Source organism: Ammospiza caudacuta, chromosome 7 (genome assembly GCF_027887145.1).
Source record: "Ammospiza caudacuta isolate bAmmCau1 chromosome 7, bAmmCau1.pri, whole genome shotgun sequence".
NCBI lineage: Eukaryota > Metazoa > Chordata > Aves > Passeriformes > Passerellidae > Ammospiza > Ammospiza caudacuta.
In genome coordinates, this window is record NC_080599.1 from 22613927 (window position 1) to 22629252 (window position 15326).

Genomic DNA, 15326 nt, shown 5'->3' on the forward strand with positions numbered 1-15326 from the left:
CTAGTTGTGGATTGGTTTGGTTATTACATGGTTCTGGTCATATGTGTCATCCCCTGAGGACTGCGCAAGCTGATCAAATAAAAGGGACATTTCCATAGAAACATAACAAGGAAATTTTCAGCCAAACCAAGGAAACAATACAAGGCAACAACTAACACATACTATAACATCATCCTGAACATAATCCCAACTGAGAATTAAACAACCAGACTTTAGTGGCCCCATCCTAGATTTGTATTTTATGCCTGAGGTAATACTTGAGCAATATGAGTCCATGATGGACAGCATTACCAAATTCTACAGCCAATTTTCCAAGTACTGGATGGGTCTTTGGGAAACAGCTTGTGCTTCCATAATCCTTGCTCAGAACAACTGAAGTGAGCATAAAATAAAAGCCTGTCTTACTCTAACCTTACTCTTGATCATGTGGGGGAGACACCATTCATGGATGCTGGCATCTTTAATTTGCTGCACAATGTTGCAATTCTCCTGCACAAACTCATAAATACAATTTTAAAATAACAGAGAGAAAGGACACAGAGCAGCAATGAACAGAATACACTCCAACTTGATAAATATGTTTCTCATCAAAGACTGTTATTGATCATTGCTACTACTATTTTTTTTTAAAAAATAGTTGAGCAGTCAGCTAAAGTAGCTTAGCTGGCAAGAACAACTTTAATGCTGAGGATGCAGTAAACAGTAAAATAAACAGATATAGCATAACTTTTCAATTGTTTGTTCTATCTATTTGGTAAATGATTTTATTCTCATTTCTGTTTATATCCTTGAAGGAGAGTCCTGGAGCACTGTTTCTGCTGAGTCCAACAGCTTACAGTGACATTTTAATGAAATGACAAAAAGCAATTAAAGCAAGAAATTTTTCATCTAAGAGACAAATCAGCACACCAGTTCCTCAAGTGGAAATGTTAATTTTTGTTTATTTACATTTTTTACAAGTGCATAGATCTTCTACTAACATATGGTGCTGTTTTCAACAACACTACAAGATTTTCTTTTGATTTATTTTTAGTTTTCACATCCTTACCAATTCTCACCTGTTACTCTAAGTTTTGTTCTTAGACTGTAACATAACACTATTCAAGAACTCAAGCAGTTTACAAATTTGAATTTCTCTCCACGGGTAATACTGCTTGAGACACTGCTGAAGAAATGTTTGCTAGTCTTCAAACAGGCTGGGACCACTCATTTCTCAACCCACTTTAAACTAATTTTAGGCTGCTTTAACTACTAAACAATTCTCTTGATTTATGTGTAAGTTGTGTTAGGATTCCAAAATAGTTTATTCCAGAAGTCTTGAATGTTTTGTCTTGTTGATTAGTATACTTGAGTAACCAGAAGAAACAGTTGGATACATGAAACTTAAGACCATGAGCTGTGGGTGTCTTTGTACTTCCACATGCTCATCCACAGAGTCCAGGTATTTATCAAGGACACAGGTTAAAAACAGAACAATTAACTGGCAAATTAATTTTTTAAAAAGTTAAATTGAAAATTGGTATATTCCAATCTTGGATCAAGGGTAGAAACTTAGGTGACAGGATAGGTGAAAACAACAGAAGGAGAGGGTTTAGTTAAGCTCAGTAAAACCTCCTGATGCCTCATGCAGAAACCTTTGTGTAAGATCTCCATACTGATGAGGTCAGCAGTAAGAGGGTGTTTCTCCAAAGATACAGAGTAGCCAAGTCAAGGGAGGAATTACCCAAATAAATCCCTAAAATGCTGTTCATCTCTCTTTTTGGAGATAGGAAAAGGAAACAGCCAATTCCAGATTAAGGGCCTCTGATTATTTTTGTCTCCAGCAGCAGGAGCTATTGCTTACATAGGGAAAAGCAAGTAAGTGGTTCTGGCACTTGCTCAGGTCTCTCTGAGGCAGCAAACAGACTTTTCCCTCTCTTGGCACTCTATGCACTGCTACTGAAGCACTTAATTAAACAACAGAAATAACACTGTTGAGAACATAGTCTGGGCCTCCAATACTCTTCATTTTATACAACAACATAAAGTGTTTCAGTGAGGATTCACAGTTTCTAGATTCCTTTTCAAGTGCTTACATATAGCACAGTTACAAAAATAGAAAAAAAAAGTGTTTCTAAACAAATTAAATGTACACCAGCTGGCACGCAGGGCTTAGGACACATGGGAGTTGCTGTGTCTGTCCCATCCTGGCACTGAGTTTCCCCAGGATTTAACAGCCAGCTCCAAATGACCACAAAGTTCCGCCTGTGAAGACTCATACCTGCTGTGTGAGCATATACAAATACACTCTCAAACACCAAACAAAACCAGACTTTTGCACATAGTACAGGAAAGATTTGTCAAAAAAACCCCAAGTTATCTATACCAGTCCCTTTTAACTTAAGATTCAAAACTACACTTCAATGTGTCTTGCATTTTAGTTTTTAAACTGTGTAAGCAGAAGATTGTCAAATCTCCAGCTCAGGAGTACATAAAACCAAATAAAATATACACAAACCAAATAAAATGTTAATATCTAAAATCTAATGTAAGAAATTAAGCATTACCATCTCCCCAGTAACTCTCCCCAGGAATACAAAATCTTCTCAGGACAATCCTTTGACACATCACCAGTGCCACTGGAGAGTTCATTATCACTCTCTGTAAAAAATAAAGAAAAAAAAAGAAAACAAAAGCATGCACAGGTTTACCCAAGAGCACAGACACTAGACATGCATACATACAAGGCTCAGACAAATTTTTCTTATATGTAAGTTTTAAAAGCATAAAAAGATACAAAATTTGAATGGAATAATAAAGCATGTTTAGCAGACTTCATCAAACCAATGTATTAATGAAGTTACCATAAAGTTTACAAGAACAGTACTAGGGAATAATTCACAGCAGTGTTACCAGGGAAAGGACTGGGTCCTAGAAAAGCATTATGTGAGAAAAGCTTCAAGGCTGTCACCTCTCCATTAAATGAAATTTGACAGTGTTACCTACAAGTCACATCCACTCCAGACTTCACAAAAAGAGAAGTCTCTGTTAAAGCATAGTAGATAATGCTACTTTGTTACATCACATCCCTTTAGCTGTCCTGAGGTACCCTGAGCTCAGGAAGCCTCCTCTGAGCCACAAAATCATTTTTTTTTACTGAAGTAAGCTCATGGATGAGCAGAAAAAAACCAAGACTGTGACATGAAAGGCCATAGTGCATGGAACAGAGAGGATTGCTTCAAATGAAAGCTCATAAATAAGAATCAAACACTTAGAGAAGGATATATGCCATTATATGACTAACACCCAAACCCAGAAGGGATCATATGGGCCTGGAATAACATGCTCAAAAAACCATCCAAACCAAGTGTCCCACAGTAAGCTGGACAGTCTAACTCGATATGGCAAATCCTCATGCAAATATGGTCTTGCAGGTATTTGACTTTTATCCAGTTTTATCTCAATAAAATACTAAGAATTAAACAAGTGCAACTCGAACACCAGATGCTGAGAGGCTCCAGCTTTCAGTGTCTTTAGCAGGAAACACAAAAAGAGACACAGGAACAGCCCTCTTATCATCATCACAGAATCCCAGAAGAGTTTGCTTTGCAAGGGTCCTTAAAGCTCATCCAGTTCCAACCTCCGGCCATGGACAGGGACACCTTCCACCAGCCCAGGTTGCTCCAAACTGTCCAGGCTGGCCTAGAACATTTCCAGGGATGGGGCAACCACAGCTCCTCTGGGAACCAGTCACCTTCAGAGGAAGCTGAAGCCATGGGCAGTTTGATGTTAGAGAGCTCCAAGACTGCTCCTTCCTATGATCTGAACTCTCTCCACAAGTTCAAATGTAACAAAAAAAAGAAGAACCAAAGCTACATCTGCCCCCCAAATCCCTTCAATATTCTCTTCCACACAGCTCTGTCACATCTTGTTGCTGATCTAATACCCTGAATTCCCTCATGTGCATTAAACACTTCAACTCTAGCTTTATGTTGACAACACAGTTCAAGGTAGAGGATCATCAGTATTTGTGCAATTACCCTGTTAACTCTTCACCTTTATCATTTTCACTTCAATTACAGATTTCTAATTTATATTCTTAGCAGTTGTCAAATACAAGTCATTAATAAAATATCAGCGCTTGAATTTGACAGTGAACTGTGAGGACAAAGCATATACTGTATTTCAAGGACAGTTAACAGTAAAAATGTTGCCCTGAGAGAAGCATATCAGAAAACTCTGTGTTTCAAAATGAACACTACATTAGTGAAAGGCTTCAGCTTGGAACCTGTTTGTACAGCTTTACAGTTCCCAAATACCAGCCCAACCTCCATTCAAATATTTCCCCATTACAACTAAAAATAATCTAATCAAAATAACTACCCACCTGCATCACAAATCTACAAAAAAATTTATTTTTAAGGTTACCCAATCTTTTGCACACATTCACTAGACCTAAAGATGGAAATACGAGCTAAAATCCCCAACTTTAAAAATTTAATTAAAATTTTCTATCACAATGACAGGTTTCCCAGTAACCAAAGGAATCAATTGTGTCCTGAGGGAAAAAATGTATTTGAAGACTCAGCTTCCCCCTTAAAATTACCAAAAATAGTGCAAAGGCCAATTTCCTCACTTACCACACAGACATGGCAATAACTAACAAAAACAGGGAACCAAATGCATTCTATTTAATTCTTTCCACTCTTGAATTGCACAACTGTGTCAGAGGGATGAACAATAAATGTAACCTTCAACTTCCCATGGAAGGAAGAAAAAAAAATTGAGGAAACCTCTGAGATGAGCCCATTTGCCATTCAGAGACACAAAGTACATGTTAATGATACTGGTAAGTATTAAGAATCTCAAGAAACCCAGCTCACACCAGGAATTTACCACAAACCACAATTTCAGAAAGGTTTTATGCATTCCAAGCAAAGGAAGAAAATTTGGCACCCAACACTGAAAGGAAGATATTAGACTTTCTTTGGAGAGATTGAATAACCCCAGCATATCTCTACAAGAGTTAACATTGAAAATACACACAAACAAACCCTGCAGCCTGGAATCTGATAAAGATGACTAAAATCCCCCAGCAGACCAAACCATTTCAAAATGCAGCTCCACTGAATCCTGTGAGCAACAAAGCACAGTAGCTCTTACTGGATCCAAACCTGAGCTTGCCAATGAATACTGACATCAGCCTACAGAAACAAACCCCTGGATTTCTCACTGAGTTGGTATTCCCAGGAAAATGCTTCCAAATTCTAAAGGAGACCAGTGTTACACAGCACATACACTCCAGTGCATCAGCTAGAAAAGTCTTTCATCTGGAAGGCTTGGCAGTGTTTGAAATGTATTATTCAGTTATAAGTCAGAAAATCTCAGGCCTTAATTAGAAATGCCATATGCTCACTTTCAAAAGACGCTAATGTCAAACTTCAAAATAGAACAGGGCAAAGAGAAGAGAATAAACAGCCTTAAAAACCTCTACTTTGTTTCCATTCTAATGACTATTTACATATTCTAACCTCTTAGAGCATTAAGGTATAAGCTAAGAAATAAAAGATGTGATGGGAGGGATATTTAGATGTTTTTCTCTGAGTATTTCTACATGATTTTTTTCCATGTTCAATAGCATCTATAAGGCAGCAGAATTTGTCAAAGCATAATTTAATCCACCCTTACTCTGCTGGGATAGCACAGATGCCTTTTTCTAAACGTTCTGTGTATTTCTCCTTCCTCCTGTATTTACCCTGACCTCTCAGAGCCATCAGCTGGGCAATAAAACTTTGTCAGAGCAGGTGGAAAATGGAAGACATCTCAAGGGAGCAAACCTTGGGGTTGTGAATGTGTGCACACAAAGAAGCTTTAAGTCCAACCCCAGGGAACATTAAGTCTCAAAGGTTTTCTGTTTTGCTTTGAATTGCATCATGATTCACAAAACTCACCAAAAGGTCATGCCTCATGAATCAATTCCCTGAATTTAGAGCCTTTTTAAAGCAAGCATGAAGGATCACACTCCCACAGCAAGCACTGCTCCGTATGGAATGAGCATGGAATAATACTCTGGGCTGGAAGAGATCTCTGGAGATCAGCTGGTCTGATCCACTCCAAGCTCTGGTTAGATCAGGTCTCTCCAGGATCTGAGTGAGAGGTGTGCTGGGTTTGGCTGGGAGCACCAAAAGGGTGGGGGTGCACAGGAATTTGGGAGGGGACACAGCTGGAGCAGATGACCCCAGCTGACCCAAGAGATGCTCCAGACCATAGGGCATCATGCTCAGCATGCAGAGCAGGAAGAAAACTTTGAGGTGATGCCATGCATCTTCCCAAGCCACTGTTACACATGATGCAACCCTCACAGAAAAGAAGATTGGCAGTCTATGGATATACATAATTTTGTCAGTTCATTCCAAGGATTTTACTGCTCTTTTGACTCAGCTCAAGCCTAATTTTTTCTAACCCTGCAATTTATGCCATTTACTTTCTTTTCCCTCCTAAACAATTTTAGCGCATCTCACAAAAAAAAAAAACAAACAAAAAAAAACAAAAAAAAAAAAAAACACCACAAAAAACCCAAAATGTTAACCTGTATTGTTTCTTCTCTAGGACACTCTGCTTATTTCCTCAACAGACAAATTGTCCACACTTCTGCTCATTTCCCACTTTCTGCCCCAGTCTGTATTTTTTCTTGATAAGAGATGTTCAAACAAAATACTGGGGCATCCAGTGTTCAAACCAGAAGAATTACACACTAACTAGCTAAGCAAATACCCCACAGGACAAAAACATACATAGAGGAACACAAAATCTTGGCCTGCTTCTCATCTCTTATTTTGATAGTCCAGGATATCAAACAAAGGTCATGCTCAGAGAGTAGGCAAAGACTGTAAAAATACTTTAGGACACCAACTCAGAGAAAAGTCAGCAAAGAAGTTCCTCTCTCCCTTCAGGGATTAACAGAATCAAATTTGTTTTTTGGCTTTCAGAAATAAATTCTGGTCAAGGACTCACACCAACAAAAACTGAGGTATTCAATGTGCTTGAATTTCATTTTTCATCTTCCCAGTTTTACAGTGAAAGAGTTTTTTAGTTTGGTTGGTTTAGGATGCTTGTTTTTTTCAGTGGGCCATTTTTTTGCATCACACTTCAAAATTTTGCTTTAAACAATACTCCCCTCATCCATATTTTACACCAATTATATAGCTGTAAGAGCAGCTTTTCTGAGTTGTTCAAGTTCTTCTTCAGGAAATTCTACTAGTTCATCTAAAACATGACAATACTTCAAAAGTCAAACTCCTTTTTCAGTTAACAAAAACAGAAACAAGGAGGAAAACTACAGAGTTGTTGTGGAGACACTTAACATAGAAGTAAATAAGCAAAGTACCTCATAAAATGTGTGGGGAAAGCACGAATAAAGCAGATTAAAAAATGAACAGGTGAGATTTGAGCACTGATGTGAAAGAGAAAAAAGGATATTTAATGTGTTTTAATTTAGAAGCTGTTACATGTGAAATAAAAAGAGTAGGTGGAACTGAAAAATAATATAGCTGGAGCAGTCTGAAGGAGAAGGAAGTCAGGTCTTTAAGATAGGTGGGAACAGAATTGGAAAAATTCAAATATGAACAGTTTGATTTTTATGTAAGAGAAGAACAAACCTGAAGGAGGAGCTGAAGTTGGCAGCATATTATCAGAGCACAAGACACAGTGTTACTGACATGGAACCTTTCCATACACACATGATAAAAGCATCGTGAGAAAGGCCACAAAAAGAGCAAATTTTCATTTATAAGGTAACAGGGAATTATGGAGTGTGAACTATAGTTCTGCCAGGGAGGATGAGAGTGAAACAAAGTTTAAGTCACGAAAGTCATTGTTGTATTAAATAAGGCAGATTTTTAGAAACATACAACTTTTAGCATTACAAAATATTCTGATGAACATAGAATTATTTCCAAATGCCTTCCAAATAACTGATTTATGAAATGATAATCCTCAGTATATTCTCTTATTTAGAGGGAAGAGAAATAATCAAGAGCAAAAAAATACAGTTTTAATGAATCTGAACTTGCATTGAATTCTGCTCACATGAATTTTCTGCTTACCTTAGTTACATAACTAACTTGAAAAATTAATTTGGCAACTATTGAAGTTCATGTAAAGAGAGCAGAACCAAAAAATAAAGGTAACAATTTTTCACTAAAAGCAAACCAGTAATAGAAAAACCTCATTATTTTGATTTTCATTCCTTTTTATGAGTTATATGATATACATTTTTCACTTAGAATCATTTAAATGAAACCTAATCCTGACAGATCACAAAATTTTGATTACCTTTCAAAAGGCTGTAGATATAATTGCTTCTTTATGTAACACAAAATCTGAATCCAAAACCCTGTATTTGATAACCTCTGCAGCTGGATGACCTCTGCCTTTCCCTCACTGCACACCACAATGCACTGTTTTCACATGTTAAGGACTGTGCAAAAGTCTCCCAAAATACAACCAACTGTCCTGTTGGTTGTGTGCAATAGACAGCCAAAATGACCTTTTTCTTTTTAACACAACAAATTCTGCATTTTAAGCCCTATCTTATATCCTCATATATATCTGATATGCCTTACCTTTAAAACACTTTGTTCTATGTCATATACTTTCAACACAGGCCCTGCATCACTGTCATATGAAATGACAATTATTTTTCTATGTCCCAAAAATAAACCTTAACTGGGCATCCAAGAGATGATCCTCCCCTCATGTATTGCACATAAAATTGAGCCACTGTGACATCTCTAAATTTGATGTACAAATGCTTAAAGCTGAATAAAAGAAAGTGCAGAAGAATTATTGCTTCAGTTCAGTAGTTTTGCTCCCACACAGATGACAAAGCCAACTAAATGCTGCACAGTGGAGGTAGTCTGGTAAACACAAACATGTTCCACATGTACTGTGCTGTCTGATCCCTGACATCTCAGAGAACAGGCAAGGAAATTAAACTGGAGGTGTAGTCACAATTCTAGGGCAATGCATTAGTAATTTATCAATTTGTAGATTAGAATCTACTTCCACCTTTGATATAATCAATGAGAAAAAAGATATATCAGTGTTAGAAACACTCAGAAGTTATGTGTTGCCTGGCATTTAAGGCAGCATGCCAGGCACTTAGATTAGACATCACTTACACTCAAAAAATACCAGAAAGATAATGATCAATACTAAAAAAAGGCATATCACACTGAGGGTAGGGAAGCTGTTGGTTAAAAACAGTCTTTTTAGTAATCTTTACACAAAAGTGTTTAAATTTTTAATTACATGATATTGTGCAATTATCTAAGCAGTGGCAGCTTGAGGCCACCCAAAACTGATGACTGAAAAACTTGAGAAGATCCTTTAGCAATAGCAAGTTTGAATTCCTAATAAGCCAGCAGGATTGCAAATCCTTTTTCAAACTGATTACAGATAGACAAGGAAAGACAACCACTAATAAATAAAGCATCCAAATTATTCAGAATAATCAGCTATTGCTTCCAGACAAGATGAAAACACCAATTTATGCTCATTTTGTGTCTATTTTGTACCACAATCTGAACAGATTTTATGAAAGTCATAAAAAATCAAAAAGTCTGAGATCCAAGAAACAGAATTCACTATGATCCCTCAGAGCTGAAAACTACCTTTATTAGAAAATATCCTTTACTATCATTCTGCAAAAAAAACCCAAAGGCATCACCAGAATTTTCTGGAGCATTCATGAACCACAGGCCAGAATTAGGGAATTATCTATTGCCTTGAACCTCACAGACGAAGTGTGAGGAACAGATTTTATCAAAGAAAACATCCCTACCCACAGTGTTCCCACACACACTGTGCAGGATGTTGAGTGGACACTGGGGAAGAAAAGAGGGATAAAAGAGCTCAGAGTAAATCACACTCCTTGGGTGCGTCCCACTTCCTGGAACAGAAAAAAAACCTTAAAAATGGCCAGTTTTCCTTTTAATTGATAACCTTGCAAATACATTAAATACCTCTGCAACCCACAGAAGTGCTTCAAGTTCAAAACATTTCAAGTACTCACCTTGTAACACAAAGACCATACTTGCATGAACAAATCTAAATACAACTGTAACTATCAACTGCAACCATATTAAAAATAAGTCGTCCACACTCAGTATTTGTATATTAATTTAGGAAAGTATCACATGATCACATTCCTCCTAGCAGCACAATAACAGCTCCAGAAGTCAATTGAGTGCATTTATTTTATGATTTTTGAACTTGTAAGGTGTAAAAATAATCCATTTTGGATTATTTTACAGACAGAGTCCATAAAATGACATCAGGCTTGTCAGGAATATTTTCCTTTTATTCGCTATTCTTAGTAGTGTCTGTATTTTAAAACTCTTCCCTTGTGGAACTACAGAAAGGGTTCTTGTCTGGAGATAGCTACTGGCCAAATGGCCTCATGAATTTAGGATTTGTGACATATTAGTTCATTTTTATGGAGATGACAAAAAGACTCCAAGACAGATTTAACTGATCTTCTTTAAGACCCAGCTTTGCTCTGCATTGGATTAATATAACAAACAGTTCCTGTGAAGTACACAAAGCTATTTTTAATTTGGATTAAAATGCAGAGTTGACTATTTCAACACTAGTCATGTAATTTTTCTCACACAATCACCCTCATTTGTTCACATCATAACCCCTATTTTATCACTAAATACTCAGTAGTTCTATTCACTCCTAAAACATCACCTCCTCTACTCCTTTGCCTTCCTGAGTACTGAAAAAGCCTCTACCCTCCCACAACACCTGACACACTTCTTGACTTCCTCTGGCTGATCATTTCTGATCATTCAGTATTGTCCACCTCTCCCCTCCTGTACACACCTTTTTGTGGGACCAGCACAACACCCCCAGAGCTTTTCTGAAACTTTCATGGTCCCTTGTTCTTTCATGTCTATTTTCAATGTCAAATCCTACCATCTCCACACTGAACTTCCACACCCCTGAAGTTCATTTTTCTATTGTCTATCTCTTTTTGTTCTTAGTGTTCAGACAGCTAACAGGAATAGCAAGATGAAAGTTTTATTTTCTTCAGCTTTTTATTTTTTCCCTCAGCAAACAAAACACAAATGGAAACAGTTCTGTGTTTCTGGAAGTAATTTTAGAGTGTTCCACAAGCACCCCATAGCTCATGTTTAGAAGCTTTTTGGCAGGTAAGTCATCTTTTACCTGTTTCAGGATATCTCCTAAACATTCCGTGCTCACTCTGCAGCCAGCTCACAGATGGGAACAAGAGCTCCTAACCAGACACCAGGGACCACAGAAAGCTTCAGCAAAAGTTGCTTCAACTCAGTAATAATCAGCTTGAAGAGTATTTTCTGGTTTTGAACAGAACTTCTCCTTCTTACAGTCATTCTTAACCTTCCAACTTCATCCTGACTCCAGAAGAAACTCAAATGGAGTTATCTAGTGCTCTCCTGAAATGTCAAGTTTCATTTAAAAAAAAAATCTAATAATTCAAATATTAGACCAAAAGGAAGGTCATCATTTCACACATGGTCTAAGCAAGCACTGCTGCTAAAAGCAGCCAACCTATTCATTCCTTTCTCCCTTTGTTATTTATTTCTGGGACTACATCTTCCTTTAAGTACTTCTGCTGGAAAGCTATTTCCCCCAACCCTTAAGCTCACAAGTGCAGCCACTTCATCCTCTGCAGAACAATGCTACAATAAAATGCTTTGTGAGCTTTGCTTTTTCCAATAGTGCAATATCCACACCATCAATTCTGGGCATGCTCTCACCTTCCTTAATTCTCCAGAAAGGAGAAAAAGGAGTTCAACCAACTGTGCTCTGCACCTGCTTACAAGGTTCTACTTAAGGTTAACTTTTCTGCATATTAATAAAAGTTGATACTTAAATCCACTGTATTTGAAACCTTTACAGAAAGGATAAGAACTTCCTCATTATCCCATTTTATATTTTTAAAATTACATTTAGAATTTAATAGAAGGCTTCTTATTAAGGAGTGTGGTTTACATCTTAGGCTTTAACAAGAGATTATTAAAATTATTTTTTAAATTATCACCTCCAAAGCAAGGGACCATAAGTGATTGGATTGCCAGAAATCTCTATTACAATATTAGTAATTTAAAAACAAAAGTGAGGTTGACCTGAAATATCTCTAGGTAACAATTGCACAATCTCAGCAAAGGTCTTAATTTTTTATATAGCTGGTCACATGAAAAATCAAGCTAAAATGAGAAAAAATATCAATAGCTAAGAATGCTATTTAGAGAGTGTATGAGCTTCATTTTCTACAAGCACTTGTTAAAAGACATTAGGCCTAACTTTAGTATAGAAATTATTTAAAATCATTATTGGCAGGTACCATGTTTGGCCTTTCATTAAAACAAAAAGAAAAGAATATTGGAAAATGCCTTCTTTATATGACCATCTTTATTCATATACTCATGGCACAAGACATCCCAGTGAGCTGTGTGCATGCAGAGTACACAGGAATCAAATAGTGCATTCTTATACAGGAAAAATGCAATGTATAGTGCTTTTGAAATCAATTAAAGAATATTTTGTGAGCATATAAGGAAAAAGCAAAAAAAGAAAAAATTAAAAAAGGAGAGAAGGAAAAAGAACCTATATAGCCAGGTAGCTATCACACTTAAGATTAAAAAAGAGAAAGCCTTCTTCCAAGGCCAAGACAAGACATTGTAAACTCAAGGGGTTTTTTTCCATCATCATAATTAGTACCCTGAAAAGAAAAAAGGAAAAAAAAAAAGAATGAAGAGATTTATTTAGAAAAACTGCAAATGACTCATTGAACCTGCATATCCTCCAGGATAAAGAACTTCTCAGCACAGAACTCTAAATGTGGTTTCCATGAGAACAGAGGCACATCATATTTTTAATGTCTTCTCTTAGGAAGTAATCTACATTTAAAATATGGAAACTAGCATTAGAGAACTAAACCAAAGTTAACTTAGGTTCATACTCCAGTGGAATACTTGTTCTCTGCAATAAGATAAAGCCACTCTGTAATAATACCAAGAGGATAGTATCCATATTATTCCTAATTGTGCTGCATTCACCACATTCTGGAACAGCTGCATCCTTCCCAATAACTGCCATATTGGAAAAAAATATTTAATTATTTAAACTCTACCCTATCAAACAAGTTTAAGATCAATTTGGCTCTACAACTCACATCCAGCAAGGAAAACAACACCAACAGCTGAATTACACTACACTGATCCACAAGTTCCAAAAGCCAAATCTGAACTAATTCTTGCTGTGAACAGCAAAGCAATCCCAAACACCAATGAAACAGAAGAAATCCTTTGGAGAAAACAGCATTTGTACTATTCCAAACTAGCACCTGATACAAAGGGGGGACTGACATTGCTGATCTGTGCCCATTCCCCTCCCTTTCAGCAATCAGATCCAAGAGCACCTGACTGTGGGGGTTTTGCAAGCTTGGTGTCACCTGGGATATGTAGAAGGGTTTAGCTTGCGAGAATAACCACGCCTGCCTGCTCCAGCCTCTGTTAATCCCAGGGTTCTGACTCATATTGCACAAGCTAAAATCCAACACTTACCAATAACTAAGAATCAAGGAAGAATTTTTCCACAGTAGTGAGTAAGACTTTTTACAGTACTGACAGAAGAGTGGCAGAGATCTGAAGAATAACTTGGTAAAACAATCACAATTCCTGGTAGATCAGACATTCAGATCAAAAATGGCACAGGGAAAGCCTATTCTGAATGCTATGGGCTAATCCTCAGAGCACAAAGAGACAACAGTAAGCCAAGGGCCATCAAACAAACAACAAAACAAACAATTCCACCCACCAAGAGGGGAAAAAAACCCCAAAATTTCCAACAGTGGGAAATACATTGAGGTATGTTAGCTTTGGAAGGGGCAGGCAAATACACTGGGTCCATGAACTGCAGCAATCTCCAACTGAACCAGGAGATATTTTAATAAACCCTAGATATAAGTGAGGGAAACTAAATCACATGTTAAGCAGTTAGGGGATGAGGAAATTCCCCATGTGAGCCTGGGAATTTTTTTTGTTTTTCTTTAAAAACAGGCATTTAGAACCTGCCATTTCAAGCCTAATTCCATACTATCCTCTTCAGTAGCACATCACATCCAAGGTAAATGACTTCTGACCAGAAGAAAACACCTTTGAAAAGCATTTTCTAACCTGCTGGCAGAGCGCAGGTGCCTCAGCAACACATTTGGAAGCACACAAAGATGGACACATCATCTGCTGCTGCTATTAGAAGACATCCAAACAATGGCTTGGCAAAAATACTATTACTCCTAACAGAAAGATAGTGGTGATCTTTTTATCCAAAGCAGTTGTATTAAGAATTGAGTAAATTAACAGCAGAAATATAATAGTATACTATCCATGGAAACTAAGTGCTCATTTATCCTTACCTTCTTCTGCCTCATCCTCCTGGGATGACATAGGTCCTCCTCCACTTGTTGGGGTGACTAATTCTTCCTCTCTGGCAGATTCTCTTTGCAGGCTGACAACTTCATAAATTGCATCTCCAGCACTTGTGTGGCTTTTTCCTTCAGACTAAATGGAAATACGGGTATGTATTAGGTTGAAAAATAAGGCTATACAATAGTTCGGTCAGGACTGCTTCAGATTTCTTGCCTTGGCAAAAACAGATGGCAGTATCTGACAGTTCTGTTTTTCTCAGTTTTACAGGTAGAAAATATAAATAAAACTGCACTATTTCCAAAGTTGCCTCTTAACAACCATTTTCAATATTGTTCAGAACAATGATTAAAAAAACTTGCCAATTTAAACAGCTATAATGAGATTAAGTCAAAGAGAAATCTCAGCTAAAGAAAAGAGAAGAGAACAAAGAGGAAAGACATTGGAATAAGTGAAACAGGAACTGAATGCCTGAGGGGGGGAAAAGTGATGTTTTTTGTAGGTAAAAGTAAAGTTTTTTTGTAGGTAAAGAAGAGAACGCAGAAAAAACAAAACCTCACCCTTCAGAAAGGCTTTAAATTGTGAAAATCTCTTTTTAGTCCTTTACTCACTAAAAACCAGGAAAATGTATCTTTCTTCAGCAGAATACAATTTAAAATACACTCCTTCCAATGAGAAATGTAATGGAGCCCCATGGCAGGGGGTCTGGAACTAGATGATCTTGAAGGTCCCTGTGAACCTACACCATCCCACAGTTCTATGACTTTCTTATGAAAAAGAAGCCAGTTAACTATAGTTTAAGCAGTTGCAAGTTTTAAAATAAAAAGAAGATATGTTTTTCCTTTGAATTACAGTTATGAACACAGTTAT

General features: G+C 37.1%; 1 protein-coding gene across 5 annotated transcripts in view; it reads right to left on the reverse strand.

Moving 5' to 3' along the window:
- Nucleotides 1-15326, reverse strand: part of RABGAP1L (RAB GTPase activating protein 1 like) — a 229957-nt gene that overhangs the window by 179254 nt on the left and 35377 nt on the right. For all 5 annotated transcript variants that reach the window (XM_058808736.1, XM_058808733.1, XM_058808734.1 and 2 more), the window contains exons 11-12: nt 14447-14591; nt 2547-2640 (exon numbers count right to left, since the gene is read on the reverse strand). In XM_058808736.1, the coding sequence (XP_058664719.1) occupies nt 2547-2640; nt 14447-14591 (239 nt within the window). The remainder of the gene's footprint in view (nt 1-2546; nt 2641-14446; nt 14592-15326) is intronic.